The sequence below is a fragment of the Hemiscyllium ocellatum genome, chromosome 37 (genome assembly GCF_020745735.1).
Source record: "Hemiscyllium ocellatum isolate sHemOce1 chromosome 37, sHemOce1.pat.X.cur, whole genome shotgun sequence".
Classification (NCBI taxonomy): Eukaryota; Metazoa; Chordata; class Chondrichthyes; order Orectolobiformes; family Hemiscylliidae; genus Hemiscyllium; species Hemiscyllium ocellatum.
The window spans coordinates 31888457-31910937 of NC_083437.1; the positions used below are offsets into that span (position 1 = coordinate 31888457).

The following is a 22481-nucleotide window of genomic DNA, read 5'->3' on the forward strand; positions in this document are numbered from 1 at the left end:
AAGCGCTTTTGAAGAGTATCACTGTCGTACTGTGATTTACACATTCCAAAATCCCACAAACACGGATGTGATAATGACCTAATCTGTCTTTTAATGATGGTGGTAAGAACTGATTCATGCTGGAATATTGGGGACAATTTCCTAACGTTTTAAAATAGTCACAAGATCTTATATATATTGTTGCAATCTATGTTCAGTGATTTATAAACTTGTGTAAATACCTAACCAAAGCACCTAAGCAAGTGGCACCAGCTGTCATACTGAAAGACAGTAGCCGCCATCTAAACTACACCTCAAACATAAGTTAATATCTTTAGGATGGCAAATGAGTGAAAAAGAAACTGCTAAAGACAAAATTCCTGCTTAATAAAAAAATCAATAAACAACGTTGCAAGTGTTGTTGTTGTCCAGGACTGTGTATTTACCCTACAAAGCCTCACAACACCAATGACTTGCAAAGACTTCACTCTTAGCAGTGAACCCAATTTACGAATGTCATGTGCAATGATTTTTTAAAATTTTTGTATCACTGATTAAATATTAAGATTAAAAACCACAATTCCATGGAATGAAGTGACCTATTCACTCATGAAATTGTTTCCTGAGAGGAATTCTGAGAAAGAAAAACTGATATCAGTCACAGAGATACAGGATCCATCTGCTTTATTGTGTTACAAAATTTGTTGAAACATAATTTCAAAGGATACATTACAAATAATAAAAAGTACACAGTTACAACTTGTTTGGAGTATAAGGTAACAATTAATACTGGCTTAAAAAGCATTAGTTGACATTGAACTTTTAAAATCTTAAATGTTTAAAGCAATAAAGTGCTTTAAATTGCTACTATTCAGAGGCGTAGGGTCACACACAAGTGACCCAAATATAATTTTACAGTGTGCACCAGTTTATGATTGAGAAAGACCTCCTAGAGCAGTGAGTTCAAAATTGCAGATTATTTCTGGGTGACTGCTACGAAAGTCTGTGGCTTTCAAAACTCTGGGAATATATGTGCAATATTGACCCCCACTCCCATTGTTCCATCAATTCTTTGGGCTACACCTTCATGGTGTGTGCATGGTACCTTGCACATTCTTCCCGTGTGAATTCAGATAGTGAGCAAATGGCAGGCTAATTCCAAAATAATTTCATAATACCAAAATACAAATCATGACACCTGTTTAGAAAGTGATTATAAAGCAGGGGTGTTCAGAATGAATCATGTTATCATAGCCTGTCTGTGTTTTGGCCAATAGTTTGGGTGTGATAGGTCCTCACTGTGCATTCCTTTAAGGTGGTGCTGGTCGAGACAAAGCAGAGATCCCATTGTATCGAATGAGTTTTATAGAAAATATTTAATCCATGTGATCTCCAACACTAATTTTGATTGTTTGAAATGTTTAGAGAGAAGTTTTCCAGAGTATGTTATGCCTTTTTAACTCTCTTCCCAAAGGATTGCACAGCCAGACAAAGAGTGAAAAATTATTAGCTAGAAATGATACGGCAGTGATGGAAAGATTGGAAGGACCAGCTGTACTTTTCCTGTCTGATAATTCAGTACATTGACTGATTATAGGCAAATTTGTTGAGTCTTTTATTGTTTGAGAGCATTCATAATGGTTAACTGAATTCATAATATTCTCTCAGTATTCATAAAAATACTGATAAATGTATTGTCAATTAAAACTTGATGGCAAGTTAGACTTGACCTCAGAACTTAGTCCCAGTCAACAGCGTTAGCTGATCTCGAACAGGATGACAATAGGATCTCTATAATTAGTCTTTGCATTTTGGATGAGGATGAAAGTCAATAAAGATGGTTGATTGAGGACAACACTGGGCTCAGTTGAGATGCATCCTGCAGTTGAAAAACCTTTAGACACTCACAATCTGATCTCACACATCAAGAAATACTCCTTGGATTAGAGGGTATGTTATCTGTGGAACAGGGACCCCACTGCACCTTCAGGAGATAAGGGGAGAAATATTAAGAAATCAATTGATTTGTAAATCAATGAGTTAACGTTTGTTTTCACTATCTATTAAATCTTATTATTTTGAAAGGTGTGCTGAGGGACTTAACAACACAGGTGAGTTAAGGTTAAGGACATCAGGAATTGAGTGAAATTTTGATCATGTTTTAACACTATTCAATAAATTTAATCTTGTTTTTCTCTGATCTCTTCTGTCAACTGAAGGTGAGAAAATCAAATGGAAATATTCTCTCCATCATTGATATAATACAAATCTATGTTTAGTCACAATGCCACTGACAATGTGGTAAAATTCTGCCAGTGTCATTCTGAGAGGGATCTGTTGTAGCCGTGATGGGATTTAAAGACTAAATCTTTGTTTGCCAATCATTGCCTTGAGCTGTGGCAGATGCTGTCTCATTACTTGTCTCAACAAAGCTTTAAAAGATCAGACTGAGTAAGTTGATGTCAGACATTTTTTTAGTGCAGTAAACAGATCACTAAACATGTTCAAATAGAATCCCTACAGTGTGGAAGCAGGCCATTCAGCACATCGAGTTCACGCTGACCCTCTGAAGATCATCCTACTCAAACACACATACCCCCCACTCCCCAATCACATAATTCATGTAACCCTGAATTTCTCTTAGCTAATCCACTTTGCCCGCACATCCCAGGATACTAGAGCAACTTAGCACAGCCAATCCACCTAATCTGCACATCTTTGGACTGTGGGAGGAATTCAAAGGAAACCCACGCAGACATGGGAAATGTGCAAACTCCACACAGACAGTCACCTTGATGCACGGTGCTGTGAGAAACAACACCGGTGTAAATTTAACTGGACTCCATTAACCAGAATCTTAAAATAGTGCACAGATTAATTTAAACCTCTCAGCAACAGTGATATGACTGTGCAATGACAATATTACACACCATTGAAAATCTCATTCCATGCCACAAGAGAGTACAAGCTACTTAATCAGAATGAGGAAGGGAGGGGCCTTAATTATCTCAATCTCTGATACGTAGCAACTTTAATAAACTTGCCCTCATTAAAAAAGTCATGGGTAATATTCCAGGCACATTACTTAGAAAGAGCTTCTGAGTGCTTATCCCATGTGTGTTTATTTTGAAAAAAGACTCCTTGTTTTTGTCACCTGCTGCTTTTCCTCTGTAAATGCAATACTATTGATGTAGTATAGGTATGGCAACTATCCAGAATTGTCTTGAGTATCCCAAAACATTGAGCACTTATTGATTATATATTTTGGAGATCTGGTGTGCAGAGGAATTTGAGAAGATTGTCATGTCTTAATCTCCATGAGTATTTCACAAGAGTTGGCCACTCCTGTTTTGAACATGTATTAATGCTCTGTTGTCTGACCAATGATCCTTATCTAGTAGCTCCATTGCACAAACTTTATAGAAGCCCAGAATATTAAGCATATCCTTAGCCAGTCGCTTCATTATAGTTTTAAGAAGCCATAAATAGAACTGAAAACTGAACTGGACATTAAAATCTGACCGGCTATTTGCCAGTTGAGCTGTACCAGCCAGGTTTTATGGAAGAGTAGAAATATCTTAAATGTGAAAGGTCTGGTGGTTTTAAAACAAAACATAACACAATTTTCCTTCAATGTGTACAGTGAAGCATTGATCAGCTCATAAATGTTTTGAATTAATTTTGCACAGCAAAGATTGAAATGGAGCTAAGATGCTGTCCCTAGTCTCTGTTTGTTCTTTCTCCCTTCCTTTGTTTCAGGTGTTGAATTAGCCTGCCCAGTTCTGAAAATGGAGGGGGTTAGAAATACACAGTATCTTAGTTAATTCCTGAAAAGAAAACTAGAAAAACTAGTCAATTTTCAACTGTCGTCTTCCTTTCAGATGGTGAAAAACCCACTGTGTACTTCCAATACCTTTTAGTTTTCTTTCTGGAATCCACTGTTTTCTCTTTGTTTCATCTTCTCTATGAAGACACTTCCAGGAACTCAGTACTTTTCACAACAGCACAAATACAAAACCACCTAGTTCTAGCTGTAATGTCTATACAACTCAATTCTGTACCTACCACAGTTGGTTAGAAGATTCTCTTATGAGATAATACAACAAAGGGGTAGAATTCCCTTGTCCTGCAAGGTGTGTACACTGCACAATACATCAGAAAATATATATACACACACACAATTTAATAAAATGGAATTTGTTGCTTTGCTCAAGAGCCAGCACTCCAAAGAATTTCATTTTTTTAAAAAATCTAGCATGCATATAAAAACCTGAAATGAATGGACCAGGCGCTGAAATGGAAGAGAAAGAAAGTCATGCAGAAAATTATTCTGTCAAGCAACACATTGACTCTTAAATTGTAAGGAGCCTTCAATTCCCCAAATACATCTCAATTGTATACCATTGTAAGTCGCGGTATGCTCTTGCATATATATATAAAATTACAATTTCCAGCATCCCTCGGACTGTTTTATGCCTTCTCCCCATGCCTAAACAGAATGCAAATATGCAATTTATCCTTAGATAATGCAGTGGCTCCTGTCCTTCCGAAGCTCCCCGATGTGATGCTTACAGATGTTCTAACCAAAGGAAATCTTGGATTTAATCAATCAAAGAATAGCTAGTTGCTCTGAAGAATCAGTTGGTATGGGTATTTGAGGTATTATAGAATTATAGAAGCCCAGCGGAGTGGAAACAGGCTCTTCAGCCCAACAAGTCCACACAACCCTCCAAAGAGTAGCCCACCCAGACCCATTCCATGACCCTATATTTACCCCTGACTAATGCACCTAATCTACACATCCCTGAACACTATGGGCAATTTAGCATGGCCAATTCACCTAACCTGCACATCTTTGGATTGTGGGAGGAAACCAGAGCACCTGGAGAAAACCCACATAGACACTGGGAGAATGTGCAAACTCAACACAGACAGTTGCCTGAGGCTGGAATGAAACCCGGGTATGTGGTGCTCTGAGGCAGCAGTGCGAACCACTGTGCCACCCCTCTGGATCACCATGCATACCTCTGGACCGAAAGAATCAGATTCAAGTCCCAACTGCTTCAGAGTTGTGTAATTACATCGCTGATGTTGAGAAAAGTAGGTTAAATTCTTTTTTAAAATCTACCACTACTTTCTCAGAACAATGAATGTTGGCTCTGAGCAAAGCCCATGTCCCATGAGTGAATCTTTTTTTTTAAAAAAAAAAGGTTAAACATGTTGGCAACATCAATTTTCTGAAGCAAATTATTTTACCTAATGTTACTAGCACTTAAAGGATGAAAGCTCGCGTACAGTTTTCCAATGGTATTGTCATTTGGATATTCTCCTTGAACGCAAAATTGGTGTTAAGGTTCTCTGGATTAAACTGGAAGGATGGGTATGCCAGTAACAAATTCTACTAAAACCAGATTTGAAGGACCTTATAGAAGTTTATAAAATAATGAGAGGTAATGGTAGTTGTCTTTTTCCTCGGATGGGGGATTTTAAGACTTAAGGGGGTACATTTTTAAGTTGAGAGGAAAGGGATTTAAAAAAGACATGACGGACAAATTTTGTTTAGACGAAGGGTGGTTTTTGTGTGGAATGACTTTCCTGAAATAGTGATGGACAATTACAACATGCAAAAGACATTTGGATAAATACATGAATAGGAAAAGTTTGGAGAGATATGGGTCAGAAGTAGGCAGATGGGACTAGTTTAGTTTGGGATTATGTGCACCATTGACTAGTTGGACCGACGATGCATGACTATGACTCAGTGTTTGCTATGCTCAGAAAAAAAAGAAGGAACAAGTTGTGAAGCATGAGCTGAGAAAGCTGATTAAAATCAGAACAAAATGCGCAAGTTTCTGGGTATAATTCAGAGTCCTCTTTAAAGGTTAATGCACATAAAAAATATCAATAGATTGTGCATCCTCTCAAACCTATTGTTTTGCCATTCAATGAGAGCAAGGTTGAATTATAACCCAGCTTGTCCCCATAAACCCCATTCACCATCCCCAATATCTTCTAATCTCAAAATTTAAATTAAGTTGTCTTCTGTGTTTTTTAATGAAACAAATAATGTCATCAAAGACAGATATATTTCGTCAGTAGGAGAAATCACGGGTCACAGGGAAAGTGGAGGTGAGGAATATCAGATCAGCTGTGATACTACTGAATGGCCAAGCAGATTTGAGGAGCCAAATGGCCACCTCCTATTTCTTAGTATTTCCTACTCAAATTGGATGATGACATCCTTGTTACTTCTCAAGATCGGACTAAAACTGTTGTTATTTATTCTGATTGTTAAATTTACTAACAATATAATGCCATGCATGGAATAAGTAAGAATTGTACTTCTTGTTTATGGTTCTTGAATATGTGAAGCTTCCAGTCGAATTAACAAATAATCTTATTCTTGGCACTCAGTTTGTTTAAATAGTAAGGATAATCCTACCTCCCCCCTGCTAAGCAACAACAATTGCTCAGATTTATACCAGCACGGAACAGAACATCACAAAGTACTTCACTAAACATGAAGCGTTTTACAGAAGATTTACAGAAGTATCTGATGTGTTGTCAAATTGACTTGGAGAAAAGGGGCATTGCTGCAAATGTGTTGCTGGTCAAAGCACAGCAGGCCAGGCAGCATCTCAGGAATAGAGAATTCGACGTTTCGAGCATGAGCCCTTCATCAGGAATAAGAGAGAGAGAGCCAAGCAGGCTGAGATAAAAGGTAGGGAGGAGGGGCGATGGAGGTGGGATAGGTGGAAGGAGGTCAAGGTGAGGGTGATAGGCCGGAGTGGGGTGGGGGCGGAGAGGTCAGGAAGAGGATTGCAGGTTAGGAGGGCGGTGCTGAGTTGAGGGAACCGACTGAGACAAGGTGGGGGGAGGGGAAATGAGGAAGCTGGAGTATTGGTTAAGGATGACATTTCAAAGTCCTGAGCTACAAATGATTAAAGGCAAAGAATGTGAAACAGTGCTTATGGGAATAAGAAACTTATCTCACCTCCTGAGGGTAACAGATTTTAGATAATCAGGATTTAATACGAGAGGATGCAGGTGATTACAATGTGCAATTTGATATAACATAGTTGGGCTCTCAAAGGAGACTTGGTAGAGCTAACCATAGAGGTAAAGGTAGGGATGAGAATTTCAACTATGTAAGAGAATGATAAGGCAGGCAACGTTATGCAGAGGGCTATAGACAACTTGAATTATAGAATCCATATAGAGTGGGAGCAGATTATTTGGTCTATCTAGTCCACACAGACCTTTTGAAGAGCATCCCATCAGACCCATTCCTGTAAACTTGCATTTCCCATGGCTAATCCACCTACACCTAGACTGCACATCCCAGAATAGTATGGGCAATTTAGCATAACCAGTCCACCTAACCTGAATATCTTTGGACTGTGGGAGGAAACCAGAGAAAACCTATGCAGACGCAGGGAGAATGTACTAAGTCAACACAGACAGCCACCTGAGTGTGGAATTAAACCCAAATCCCTGGCACTGTAGGGCAACAGTACTAACCACTGAGCCACTGTGCCCCCCTAAGGATAGCCTTCATGTAGATTTTAAAGGTTAGCTAAGGGTTCAACTGAACATAAATAGAGTTGAAATTCCTCTTGGACAGTATATTAAGAAAGCAATAGCAAAATTGCAGCTTGTTTTACCCTTTGCAAATTTCCTGTTCCTTTGATGTTTTGCACTGGATTGGATCAAGAATTAACTTGGTGAGTTCTGAATAACCAATTGGTCCTGAACAGATTGCTTAATGATGTGGTACAGCTGTCATCCCATTTTAAGCTCATGCCAAAGAGTTTAGAAGAGAAGGAAAAAAATTGCATTTGGGTCAGGTATAGATGCTTTTCAGGAGCTGGAAGATCACCAACCCTTCTTAGAATTGGATCGTACTGAGAATAACAAAATCTTGTGTCAGCTACTGGAGAGCTAGCAAGAACCCTAAATTGCCTCTTTGCCAATCAGGCATTTAACAGATCAGCGACAGACCGTCAAAGAGTCAAGGAAAGTCTCACGCACCAAGAGCTCCTGACCAGCAACTCTCCTGAATGGTAAAGTCTATGCAGAGGTGGTGATTGCTATCAGAACAACACACACACACACACACACACACACACACACACACATAAGGCTTGATTTTGTGGACAGACCCAGGGCAAAGGCAGTGATGGCAGTAAGGGGGTCAGCAGCAAGGGCATTAATATTTCCACCCAGTCTTCTCTCCACTACCCTTCCCGATGCTGGATTTCTCACTTGGGCACTGCATGTCTTTGAAAGGGAGACACCTCCCGCCAAACACATCCACCTGCTGGACAAGAATTTGTGGACTGACGTCCTTAAATGGGTAAAAATAACCATGGAAGTTTTCTTTTGACATGGAGTGGAAAGGCTTTCCATAGACTTCCAACCATGGACTTAATGCAGGTGCAGGCAGGAAGGGAGCGAGGTGCACACATGTCTCCCTTTTAAATGCTCCCCATGACTAAATTCGCCATGTGGGAAGACACAAGAGTCCATTCAACGAGTGCTTATGTTGGCAAGAGGAAATAGAATAAATACTAAAACTCTTTGGAACATGTTTAAAAGGTTTGTTTCCATTCCAGTTTTTAGTTCCATAACTGAAAAGTTATTCTATCTTTTTTAATGCTATGACTTGGAGGAGCCAGTGTTGGACTGGGATGTACAAAGTTAAAAATCACACAACACCAGGTTATAATCCAACAGGTTTATTTGGAAGCACTAGCTTTCGGAGTGCTGCTCCTTCATCATGTGATTGTGGAGAACAAGGTCATGATCAGAATTTATAGTCAAATGAGTCCAGTGTCATGGATGTGTGATTAACCAGTATTAGATTAAATCTTTCATCTTTTAGAATGGGATATGCTGGTTTCTGTTCTCAGCTTTTCTAACAATAGGTATGAAGTCTATCTGTGTTGAGCTATCTTGAGAATGTAATTTAAAAGATATTCTGGGATTTACATGTCAAAGAATAGAAACCAGCATATCCCATTCTAAACAATTTTAGATTAAATCTTTCATGTTTTAATGTGTCACATCTCCATGACAGTGGACTCCTTTGGCTATAAATTCTGTGATCATGATCTTGTTCTCCACAACCATCTGATAAAGGAGCAGTGCTCCAAAAGCTAGTGCTTCCAAATAAATCCGCTGGACTATAACTTGCTATTGGGTGATTTTTCATTTTTAATGCTGTAGTATATAGCCAGCATTTTCTGTTTTATTTCATATTTCCAGTGCATATTTAACTCCCAGAGTTCTTAGAAGATTGCCCTCATCCAGTAAGCTGTCAAAATCCCCCCTCCCTTCCTGGGACACACAAGTCACTTCACTTTAATGGTAAATCTAAAATGTTCACATTGCCCCACTCATTCGGCTTCAATCCTTTCTCCTAGCCATGCTCACCATCCCACAAGATGTCTGTTAGAGAACGTGCACAAAGACCAGAACTAGATAAGGGTGGGAGATCTGTAATAGAGCTGAAATGTTTTCTGACTGGAGTGATTGTAAAATTTAAGTACATATTTTGTTCATGTTACCAAACAATTTCTTTACCATCAAGGAAAAAGAATCTCAACTATGGAAGTTTACAATTTTATAAATAATGAGGAACAGCAAACCCACCCCCTCCTGCCGTGAACGGACAAACTTTGAATGTTTAGAAAGATAATTTGGGAGACCAGTAAAAAGTCAATGAATGTCAAACCCCAAGAGGTTGTCAGAACATAAAGGTGGAGGTAGGAGGAATGTGGAATTTGCTGAGTTTAAATGGAACAAGAAGTTCCATAGACCCGTATTCATGGATTGGTGGGATGTAGGGATTGTGGCACTTCTGTAAATCTGGAAGGATGGAATCTACTCTCCTGGTTGGAATTGATTGTATGAAGGTAAAGGACAAGGAAAGAAGAAAAAATGTAGCTGGAAGAAGAACCAATGATGAGGTGATCCAATGATCCATGTTTGATTATCCAAACCCTTTTGCTTTGCAAATAAAGTATTCAATGTGCATGGGTATGAACCCACCAGGGACAACGGTTTGTAGCACTACAGCATATATGGTATGTACACACTCTCAGCTTATTTTATAACAGTCAGTGCTTTTAGCAAGATGGAAAACTGCAGGGTTTCTGTTTTTATCAGCATTTCCCTTTTCTGTCTTTAATTTAGCTCACTCTCAGTAAACTCCTCTTTGATTGACTGTTTCCGAGTCTTGCAGTCTGGTACATCGAAACCAAAGTCTCCCCAGTCGTCCCCCCGATTGGGAATGGTGATGGTGTGACGCACTCTGAAGTGGACAGCTTCCATCACCCGTTGGCGCTGCAATTCCCCACTGATTGTGCCGGTGTTGTTGCTTGACCTGATCAGCTGCTGCGAGCTATAGTCGTGCCCCTGTTTGAACTCTTGAAGCCCTCTCCAAATCAGAAGGCGGTACTGTTCTGGAATCTTTAGTGCTCCCAGATCCTAATGAAGAAGAAAAGGGTAACTTTAAATGACCTAGTAACAGAATGCACCAGAGTATTTAAGTGAATTCTCGGGATACAATAATTGATAGCAATATGTTGTCTACTGTCCATTATCTTGAGAAGGTTGAAACAAGCCTTTAAACATCTGAGTGATCTAGCACATTGAAAAAAGTGACTCCTGCTGGAAAGTGCTTGTGATGGACACTGGATCAGGTTGTAATTTACTTATGGTTAGATACCTCCCAGCATTCACTGTCTGAGATCACACAAGAAGAATGGCCACTTGAGCAACCTGTTAGAGGGTGAGTTGCAACCAAAAACCTTAGAAGGAACATTGCTACAGATAAAATGGCTTCTCCAGAAGGGCTTCTTCCAGGCACCCACAGAGAAAGGAGCTTCGTGGTGGTGAAAGGAGCTTCGTGGTGGTGAAAGGAGCTTCGATAATAATTTAGTAATTTTCATGGAACCACTTATCCTCTAAATTCCCATACGGCCACTCTGTCCTGGGACAACATTATCAAAAAGAAGGGGAGAGGATGGGAGAAATTTTTTTAAAAGTCCAAATCTATTAGAAGGAAAAGAAAGTGGAGCATTTGCAGATGAAGGACCGAAGGTTATTCTGTTCTCTCTTGAATTCACTGATAGTTTTGTTGGTAAACGTAGTGTACAACTGAACAATATAGACTGGAAAAGGCAAGGCATGGTTTATTAGCTGGTCTCTGCTAAGTAGCAATTCTGATGTTCACAATGAGCCTCTGCGACTGAGGGCCAGGGAAAGGAATGAAACATCAGGATGAATTCTGTTACTATTTTCAACTTAGTGATCCCCTCTTAGACTTTGGGCATGTTATGTCAGGCAAGGATTGGATCGACAGAGACAGACATAAAATATTATATGGCACAGTACTCGGACTTGTTCACTGGTCACAGAACTGTATCCAAGCAAAAGTCAACACCTTCATTGAAGGTGAAGGGGGCAAGTGAACTTTTAAAAAATTGTTTAACAGGATGAAGGCATGGGGACAACGTTATATCTAAGTATTTTTTAAAAAGCATTGTTCTAGCATATTGGGTGCATCAACACCTCATGCTTCAATGTGGCTTTGCCTACAGACTGCCTAACTAATGGGTTCCTTATACTATCTGGTTTGCGAGGAAGTTGTTCAAAGGAGACCCTAATGAAGGCTCTCCCCTCCCTCAAAATGGGAATTCCCCATTTGCTATGTGCTTTCACCAAACTGGTATACTCAAGATTAAGAACTCTTGAGACAGGGAATCCTACCAAAGCATGAGCCACACTTTTGCATTATTTTTCAGGAAGGGGAAGAACCCAGCTGTCATTATTTCTGTTCATAACCACCTAAGTAATTGTAAACAGTACCTCCAAGGAAAGGTTCTGCAAGTGGTACATTGTCTGCAGCCCTTGTGAGGTGAAATATTCCAGACAGTTAGGACAGCCCAGACCTGTTAAAAAACTATGAAAGAAAATTCAATAAATACATAGAATGAGGCTGACTACAAAACAGTACAGGTTTACTGAGCTTGAATGGGCTGACCAGAAAATATTACAGGTTTATTAACCAGAAAATGCTACAGATTTTATTGAGCTGAATGCTAATATGGGCATCTTGGTAACAACATCTACCCAATCACTACTTGAAGTTATTATTCTCACCAACCTAACCCTTTCTCTTCTGAAGGATGTGACTTGGACATTTCCTAAGCTGCCTGTCATCTTCTGATGCCTCTCTCTTCAAAAATGATTTTTATTCACTTTTGAATCTAAACAGTGAATGTTGGCAGGTTTGATTTTGAGAAGAGTTTCCAAGACTGATCCTGTCCTCAAGCACCATCTGCAGTGCTCGTTTTCCAGCAGGGGCTGCTGAATTGTGAGGAGGGAAAGCCCGAGTAATTTCTATCTTTTCTGATCAAGGGGACATATGACATCACTACAACTACTCTGGCAGGTATCAACTACAAAGCAGAGATCGAAGATTGTATCATGAAGCCCTGCTGGCTTAAATGCTTATAGATTCACCATGATGCATCACTGGGAAAGGTAAATCTGTTTTGCTAATCCAAGAATTGAATATCAAGTTACAGTTACATCATTACACGAGCCCACATGACTTCAAGTTACATGAAGTTAATTAATTGGTATCTTTGTAGGAAAGAAATATCCACAGCTGATCATTTGCAAAAGGTCTATCCAGTGTAAAACTGACGGCTTACCTGACTAAAGCTGGGTCTGCGGTGTAGGGTGGGGGAGGAGTGCAGTGTGAAGTTGGCCCTATGCCTGCCGATTGTGAGGAATTTCCTCCATTCACATTGCCATTAGTTGGTATATGATGATGGTGATGATGATGGTGACTGTTCATTAGAGTTTGGCCTACAAAGCAGAAACACAATTTTAAAAATTTGAAGGCAATACCCCTCTGTTTCAATGCTGATTTCTTCTCATCTCTGGACTTTTTATTGGTGGTTGATGAAATGTTTGCCACCTTTGCTTCAGTTTGTTAGCACAAAAATTACTTTGTTGGAATGTAGAAAACATTATTCATATTTTACAAAAGTGCCCAAATATAGAGTTATCGAGATGTAGCGCAGAAACAGACACTGGTCCAACTCATTCATGCCAACCAGATAAGTTAATCTAGCTCATATCCCTCTAAACCTCTCCTATTCAGATGCCTTTTAGATGTAATTGGACCAGCCTCTAACCCTCTGCATGGAAAAAGTTGCCCCTTACGTCCCTTTTAAAGCTTTCTCCTCCCATTTTAAAGCTACACCTTCTAGTTTTGGATTCCCCTACCCTGGGGAAAAGATCTTGGCTATTCACCCTATACACGCTCCTCATGATTTTATAAACCTCTATAAGATCACCCAATAGCTTCTGAGACTCCAGGGAAAATAGCTCCAGCCTATTCAGCCTCTCCTATAGCTCAAATTTTCCAATTATGGTAACATCCTTGTAAATCCTTTTTGAACCCTTTCAAGTTTCACAACATCTTTCCTACAGCAGGGAGACCAGAATTGAACTTGAAATATATTTGAATATATAGAATATACTTGAAAGGGAAGAAGCTGGTATTCACATCGAGATTTTCTGAGCATGGACCTGCTGTTTCCTGAATGTACTCTCCCTGAATGCTGCTTTACATTAGGAAAACTTAATTGGGGAATCACTTATACAACTATATAAATGCAAAAGACAGTGGATGCTGGAAATCTGGTGAATGGTCATGTTGACATGAAACTGTTTCTCTCCACAGATGTTGTTTGACCTGTTCAGCTTTTTCAGTATGTTTGTTTAAAGTTGAGAAATCACTTTTCCTGTGTATGAGAGATTCCATTGTACACTGAATGGATCCTCAGAAAAAACTCCAAAGATAATGGTGAGGAGAAGGGAAGAGAAACCATTATTGCAGATGGTTCTGATTACAGTGTCAAAAGTGAAGGGATCCCACTGCGCTTGACAGCAGAACAAAAGTGTCAAAGGAGAATGAAGTGGTTGATCCTGTCAAAGCATGTAGAAATTTTGAGGAAGACAAAGATATATAAGCTATTATGGTCACAGAGGATGGCTTTTGTGATTTTGATTAGCACCATGAAAGGAATGGAAGCCTGACTGGAGAAATTCAAACACAGAATGGTGAAAAACTGGTTACAAACTTAGGTGATAAAATATTGTGGGACTGGAGAGGAAAGGATGGTTGTAGATGGCTTGATAATTTGCAGGGTCAAGTAAGAATATTTTGATGAGAAGGTTGATGATGCTGTTATGAAAAGGCAGAGTTGTAGCAACAGAGGAGGCAAAACTGTTTGCAAAAATGGATAGTGAGGAACAGGAATGAAGCTGGTTAGTTGAGTATTGGTCTCATGGAGAAAGTAAACTGGGGGGGTCATAAGGGAAGATAGAAGTGGCTGTTTAGATTGGTGGGCAAGATGAAGATAGTAATGCAGCTAAATCTTAGTGATCAAGAAATCCAAAAGCTCATAGTTTTGATTTTGATTTGGAGAGTTGAGGTAGGGCAAAAAGTTGAAGGAAAGAGAGAGCAGAGCTAGAAATCCTGTGATATCATTCCCCTCCAGGATGACTCTGAACTAGTGGGCAATATTGGCATAGGAAGATGAGACCCAATAGTATTTGTTGATTGAGACAAATTTGGCGATGAATAGCTAAACCAATTAACACTAGAGTCATTCTTCTTCTCTTGAATCTGAGGGAGTGAAAATGGGGACTATACCAAAGGGAATGACTGACAATGGATTGATTTAAAATGTTTACAAGGGACAAAATCATTAAAAGTGGATGTGTCTCAATAAAATTAATAAAATCTGACCACACATGGATAAATCAGAGAATACAGTAGCTGGGGCTGATGTTAAGATTTTGAATTGAAACAAGTTGTTGGGTAACATAATGGAAAGGAGAAATATCACATTCCTATGTAATGCTGATTCTTGAGGTCAATAAATGTGCACATCCTCAAAGGCACCAAAGTCCTTATGTATGCACAGTGCCTGTGTTGAATTACCCATATGTCCAAGGTTGGATGAGGTACTCGGGCTGTGCTGGGAAGGCTGTCCCACCAGTTGGTTGACAGAAGGCAGTTTGTTCATCATGTTGGGTACCTTGCTTGTGGGTGGTATCACTGTGCCATAAGAAGATGAAGCCTGCTGTCTGCTCAAAACAAAATAAAAGAATGATTTGCAAGTTTGGAAAGCAAGTTTATTCCACATGTTACAAAGAATTAGGAACTTTTCTTCACTTGTTATGCTCACTAAAGCTACATGAAAGAAATGGGTAAGAAACTGAGCCAAATGGAATTCAAAGTTTGCAGGTTCAGTCTTTTGGTTGAAATCAGCTAGTTTATTCTCAGCATCTATAACTAGACAGAGATAAACCCACGAATGCTGCCAATCCTGAAGGCTAACCATGATGCCTACTAGGAAACAAATATATGCAAATGTCAGGCAAGAACAAGATCAGACTTTATTGCAATACCCTCCCCAGCTGAATAGCTTGCTGACATTCAGTTGACAAATGGACACCCAGGCAAGGAACTGCAAGTTTGTACATAGTTGTAGAATCATAACTCAGTAAGACCCAATGCTGTCTAAAGGGAATAAAGACCAGCTGCTACACTGTATTACCCTGCAATTGGCTAGATGTGCAGAATGCAAACATATCTTTATCTCACGTTTGACTACACTTGTGGTTCAGTTTGGGTTTGGCTATTATGTAATGGCTGATAGAAATGTGGGGGAGTGAGCTTCTGAGTAATTCTACTGAGTTTTTCACAATCCAGTGTCTTTTTGGTTTTGGCCAAGGACAAAGCTTATGAGCAGTCTTGCTTCACAGCAGGAATGGGTTCTGTCATCTGAATATCAAAGTTGGGGAGGAATCTGTCTCTTGCTGATGGCCATTGTTCAATGAAAGAGATGATGAGAGAGTATTTTAGACTAAAAAATGAAGGGACTGGAATGGTTGCAGGAACTTTGAAAAGTACCTAAGTAAGAATAAGTAAAAGGAATGATATAGGAACTAACTGGCGTTGAAGCAGTTGCTGTTGCTGCTGCCGGTATGAGTCAATAAGCTGCTGAGGCACCAATTCCATCAGCTCCAGGCTCTCCTTGATCTTCATGAGGACTTCAAAATTCTCTCTTCCTCGTACCTGTGGGCAATATTGAGACTATCAGACTAATTTCTAATACTCATAATAATTGTTACCTAATTTTTTAGAAAAGGTATTTTTCCCCTTCTCTCTCCTCTGATTTTCTAATTTTGGATCTTGCCCAAGCATTGTTCAGAAAGCATAGACAGATCAAATCAGATCTCACTGAACAACCAGAAACCACTGAATTAAAAAATAGTAAGAACCCTGGGTGAATTACCCTCTCAATGGCCCAGGGAAACTGTAGCACTCCAACTAGTGCTAAAGTTGAGGTCAACAAACTAAGTACAGATTTCAGGGACAGAAATTTGGACATTTTTGGTTTATTTTTGCTAAGGCAGCTAAGTGAACCAGTTGGCGTAACACATCTCATTGAAGAGAAGCTGCAAGAGGATTGCAAGTTTTTGGAACCCATCACACTTTGATCCATTTTTAATACAGTTTAAAAACTAAATGAAAACTGAATTTCTGTCTAGGTCCAAAATTGCAGGATATGAATTTTCGCTATCAGGTATCAAGAACTGAAACCTAGCAAACAGTCACACTGGGACATACAGTATTCCCAAGGCAGTGGGTATGTGATTTGCTCTAAGTGCTTTTCCATGACTACATTACATCTCTGATTCCCTAGTAACAGCTGTGGGTTCATTGCACAAATAATTTTTATACTGCTGCAGTAATTGTCAGTTAACCTATCTCAATCAGTGAAGTCTTGAGGATGATATGTGTAGAAAATAGAAGTACCAAATTGATATCACGGGGCTGCTTTTTTGAGGCTGAGAGTGTAGTGGAGCACAAGTAAGTGTGAAGCAAAAACAGAAATTGCTCAAGAAACTCAGCAGGTCTGGCAGCATCTGTGGGGAAAAATCATAAAAGGAGGTTTATTCTGCAACAAAATGCAAATTACGAATAACCTGAAAACTTTTGATGTTGGCACAGGACGCTCTAAATTGAAACCTGTACCTTTGCTCAACATTTGGTCCCAATTGTCTTTCAGTGGGTGGTATTGCCTCTGACTCAGATGGTTGTGATTCGAAGTCTCATGCCAGGAACTTGTGTATAAAGTCTAAGTTAGCACTCCCAATGTAGTAAAACAAGAGTGTTGCACTGCACTGTTGCAGGCGTCGATGTTTCCGTGGGTTGTAAAATTGATGTCCAATCCACTTAGATGAATGTAAAAGATCGCAAAGCACAATCGAAGAATAGGGGAGCTATGGCAACCTGTCTCATATTTATCCCTTAACTAATTAGAAAAGATTTTCTAACTATTATCTCATCACTGGGTGTGGGATCTTACTGTGTGCAAAACAGTTGCAGATTTTCCTGTATCATAACCATCATGACGTTTCAAAAGTACTTCACTGACTGTAATATGCTTTTGAAGGTCCTGGGGGTATAAAAGGCATTTTATAATTACAAGTCTTTTTATTATCACCTTTCACTTTGGTTAATATAAACATTATTTAAAAATATAGTTTTTTCAAAATTTTGGGGAGTGGGTTGCAGAAAGTGAACTGTTCCACTGTCCAATGGTGATCCTGCTTATTTTGTAAAGAGGTGCCTTCTCTTCACCAATGTTCAACTTATCATTTATTTGTCTAAACCAGTTCTCTCAACTGCACTTTAAGGATCTATCTCTTTGAATACCATTTAGTAATGTGATCCCTCATAACACAGTATCCCATTTCTTTATACTCTGCTTTGGAAGTGCCTGGAATGTTAAGGGTGTTAAATGTTTCTAAGACAGATTGTGAATTACAAAGCAAGACTCAATTCTTTTCTTTGATAGTTGGCTTATTAATTGGATGCAGCATCACAACGTGTATCCTAGCTGATAGTCCTTGTCCTTAATCAAAGTCCTGTGTATCTTTTACAACATAATCAATAAACGATTTGCAAAAGTGTTGAATAGATGAAAGTTGTTATTGATCAATATAATCAAATGGAAAAGGAAACAAATGTAAAGATTCATCTAATTTTGGTCTGGCTGGTGGTGGTGCAACAGTTAACTACAGATGTGGTGGGGGTTGGGAATGGATTAATTGGCTAGGCTTACTGATCTGAGTGATCAGTGATTGGAAGTGTGCACATATAGATATTGGGTGAGCATTGATATTTTTAATCAACCTGTTCAGATGTGTTATTACATATCTCTGAAAAAGATGGATCTTGAACTTGGGCCTTTTGGCTCAGAGGAAGGGACATTACCACTGCACTGCAAAAGCTCATAAAATGAGAACTCGTCTGAGAATTGGGCAAGAATAAGATTGCATTAAATAGTCCATCAAGTATTCTTGCTTACATTCACACACAAAACAGGAGTGGAGAACTACAAGCACCCAATCCTACTCTGCAGATTAAGTCCTGTTTCTGCAAACATCACTGAACTATTTAACTGTGAAAGCTTCCTGTTGTTACAAGTGGTAGAGAAAGTATAGAGTGAGTATAAGTATAGAGTGAGCTAAGGAGGCAACATAATTGCTTCAATGGCTAAAGAAGTAAATACTCACAGGTACATAGAAGAACTCCTCGTCTCCATGCCTCCTCTTTTTGATACCTGTATTAGGCCCCTGAACTCCCTGTGGTGTCTGTTTGAAGGCTGAAACACAAAAGACAGTAGCATCTAGTCATTTTTCATTGTCATTCCTCTGTAGTTAATAATCTTTTCTAAGATATTTCACTTTGAATCTCCTAAATTACCCCAGGCCAGATTGGGCAGCATAAAGGCTGTTATGCATTTATATTGAACAGAAGTTTGAAATTAAATTCCATGTTTTTCTTACAGTAACACAGAATTTTAATTGTGAATAAAATAAAAACAATGGTTTGGTAATGTGTAGCCTTTGTGGACTAACTAGCGGTGTCATGCAGCCAGGAATTCCTATCTATGTTGAATTGATGATCTCATTGTATTTGCGTCATTGTATGTAGAGGCTGCATGGCTAATGACAGTAAACAGAAACCTTTCAAGATAATCTGGACAATGAGAAGTTTAATGGTGAGAACTAAGACCAGGTTGATCTCTCAGCTTTTGAAAGCTATAGCATGGAAGACCAAGACAGAGGATGCCATACTGTCTAATCTAATTTTAATATTAATGACACCAATGGCACCTTCAACCATCAAACTCATCACCTGCCTGTATTCAGACCTGCAAGACTTACTGCGTTTGTTACCATTTCCATTCTTTGCTGCACTCTCATTGATGGCTTGCTGCTCACGGTAATGGTCCTCATCTGCTTTTCGATCTCTTCCTGGGCAAGCACAAATTCGACCTTCAAATGAGCGGCGTCCAAGTACCTGGCCACTGAAGGAGATGACAAGGGCATTCATTTGATAGAGAATTGCATGAACCTCACCATGACCATCACCCAGTGAACCCAAGTAGCTATGCTGCCTCTACTGAGGAAAAACCTTCAAAGGCATTTCACATAGAGGAGAACTGGAGCAAATGTTGTACTTTTGTGGGAATCTGAAGGATCAGAAACCTCTGTTTGAAGAAATTATTTAAGAAGGCTTTTAAATATGGAAAGGGAGGTAGAAAGATTTTTGCAGATTGTTCCTCAGAAGGGGGAAAAGGCAGTTGAAGATGCAATGAAGGAGAGAGCCTGCACTAGAGATATAATTGATAAAACTAAAGAATCCAAGCCTTGAGAGACTTAGGTTGCATGAGGCCAGACTCTGGATCCGTAATATGTGGGAAGAAGTTATATTTATGGTCCATTGGGAGACAGGGAGCAAAATTGGTTCAGCAGGGATGGGAAAGAGAATACAGATTCGTACAATGGTTGGAACAGAATCACCTTGAGTAACTTCCAAATGGTGATACAAAGGAATGAATTTTCTGGAGGTGGCAAGGGTCCTGCAGCTTCTAGCCAAAATGGGAGACAATCCTGCTTTGGTGGGTAGCAGAACCTTGGACTGCACAGTGGCAAAGGCTAAGTAACTCCCAGTAAGGACAGCAGACTGTTGCCAACATCAAACACCCAATTCACAGGTAGGTCTGGGGACGCCCAACCACTTATAAAATGCCAACAAGATCCTTAAATGGTCACTTAAGTGTCTCAGATGCATTTTAGGTGCATGAACCACCTGCCACTTTTTTTACCATTGGCAAATGGAATAACAATGGAAAGTCAACAGGTAATTTGCAAGCCATTTTGCCTCTGATTTCATCCCCCGAGGGCTGCTAAAATTCAACCATTTACCCTGAATGTCAGCTTTCCCTCTTGCGTCTTTTATGAATGACTTTGAAACTGAGCAACAGTGATTGTAAAACAACATTCTTTAGAGATGGCTACTCACTCTCTTGTTTCTAAGGTGATGATGATGAGGATAGGTCGTCGATTCATTCCACCTACACAGCTACTGTTACACATGAAGTTGTAGAGAATTGTAGTGAACTCTGTTCCTACCTATCCAAAGCAGACAGATCAGTCATTCCGTATAGTACTATGCAATAAACAAATCAGTACATAACATTATAGTATAAATCTGTGTTATAATAGTAATAGCATTGAAAATAAGTTCCATTTCATATCTCCACTTCAACTATTTCTTACTAACAACCTCAAAGCTGTGGATCTACCATCTTCCTATCTCCTAAAGTTTGCTTCTACATTTAGCACAACTTCTTTTCTAAACATTATTGATGCCCTCCGTTATAGCAGTTCATTGGAATTTCTCCATTTAACACAGCAAAAGGACATTACTGCAATACCAATCTACCATTTCTTTTTAGTACTTGTCCATGATCAACTCAAGGTTGGTTTTTTATTATTTGTGCAAGGGCTGTGGGTGTTGCTGACTAGGACAGTACTTATTGCCCATCTGTAATTGCCCCGGAGAAGGCTATGATGAGCTGCTGCCTTGAACTGCTAGGTTCTAGAATTGTAAGAAGACCCACTGTATTGTTAGAAATGGAGTTCCAGGATTTTGATCCAACAATAATGTAGAAATCATGATACAGTTCTAAGACAGGATGGTATATATTGGAGGGTACCTTGCAGATGATGGTGTCCCCATGCATTTGCTGCTCTAGTCCACGTAGGTTGTAGAAGTCATCAGTTTGGAAGATGCTGTCTGTGCATCAGTGTGAAGGCAATGAATGTTGAAGGTGGGGTGGATGAGGTGCTAGTCAAACAGGTGAAGAAGGTTGGGCCTAGGACATAGCTCCTGCAGTGATGTATTTGGGCTGAGTTGTTTGAATTTTCCAAGAAACAAACCCATCTTCTACCGTGCTAGGTATGACTTCCCTGATTCCCATTGACTCCAGTTTTGTTAAGGTTCCATGATGCCATACTTAGTCGAATACTGCATTGATGTCAAGAGCAGTTACTATCAGCCCACCTCTAGAGTTCAGCTCTTTTAACCTTGTTTGAACCAAGATTTTAAGGACTTGGGGACCCAAGTGGCCCTAGCAGAAGTGAAACTGAACTTAAATGAACAGATTATTCCTTTGTAATTGCACCAAATAGCATTTTTGATGCTCCCTTTCATCACTTTGCTAATGTTGAGAATAGATTGATAATAATTAACTGAGTTGAATTTGTCCTTTTGTTTTTTTTTGTATTCACAACATACCTGGCAATATTCCCTCTTAACATTTTTCATGCTGCATGGATATCTGAGGTCTGTGTGTCAGGAGCTTCCTAAAGTAGAAACCAATGCTTTGACAAGCCCGTCAGAAACTGTGGAACCTCCCAACAACTGTACATCCATGCAGCTTAGGGATGTTGATACCTGGGTAGTTTTCTATATTGTTAGGTAGATGTTACAGTTGTAGTTATATGGAACAGCACAGTTCGGCTGCAACTAAATCTGGAGCACAAGTCTTCAGTACTGTTATGGAATTTTGTCAAGTCTCCCAATTTTTCTTTTATTCAGCATATTCAGCCATGTTTCAGTTTCATGTGGAATCATGTTGAAGACTGGAATCTGAGATTCTGGGGTTCTCAGGAAGAGGTTGAGATGGATAATCTACTCAGCCCTTCTGGCTGAAGTGGATCAAATACTTCAATGTTGTCATTTGCATTGATATACTGGTCTCCTCCATAACTCAGGGTGGGATATTTGTAGAGTAATCACCATCTGTTAGTTGTTTAATGATCCATCACTATTCATGACAGGATCATTCAGGATAGCAGAACTTAGATCTTGTGATTTTGGGATCACTCAGCCCTGCCTGTTACATGTCTGACATCATTCTTTGTTCACATTTTGAGTCGAGTGACCCTTTGTCAGGACTCGAAATGCTAACCCTGTTTTTCTCTCGACAGATGCTGCCAGTCCTACTGAGTTTCTTCTGTTTTTATTTCAGTTTTCCAGCATC

The 22481-nt window shown here is 39.5% G+C and overlaps 1 protein-coding gene across 3 annotated transcripts in view; it reads right to left on the reverse strand.

Moving 5' to 3' along the window:
- Positions 1-709: 709 nt before the first annotated feature.
- tp73 (tumor protein p73) overlaps positions 710-22481 on the reverse strand; it is an 84985-nt gene continuing 63213 nt past the window's right edge. Inside the window, exons 4-12 of one of the 3 annotated variants that reach the window (XM_060852310.1) lie at positions 20456-20565; positions 19315-19457; positions 18661-18749; positions 16026-16150; positions 15011-15156; positions 12705-12861; positions 11854-11947; positions 10182-10470; positions 710-1963 (exon numbers count right to left, since the gene is read on the reverse strand). In XM_060852310.1, coding sequence (XP_060708293.1) covers positions 1935-1963; positions 10182-10470; positions 11854-11947; positions 12705-12861; positions 15011-15156; positions 16026-16150; positions 18661-18749; positions 19315-19457; positions 20456-20565 — 1182 coding nt within the window. In that variant the 3' untranslated portion in view covers positions 710-1934. Of the gene's footprint in view, positions 1964-10181; positions 10471-11853; positions 11948-12704; positions 12862-15010; positions 15157-16025; positions 16151-18660; positions 18750-19314; positions 19458-20455; positions 20566-22481 lie in introns of those variants that run through there. The other 2 variants (XM_060852308.1, XM_060852309.1) reach the window with 2 other exon arrangements.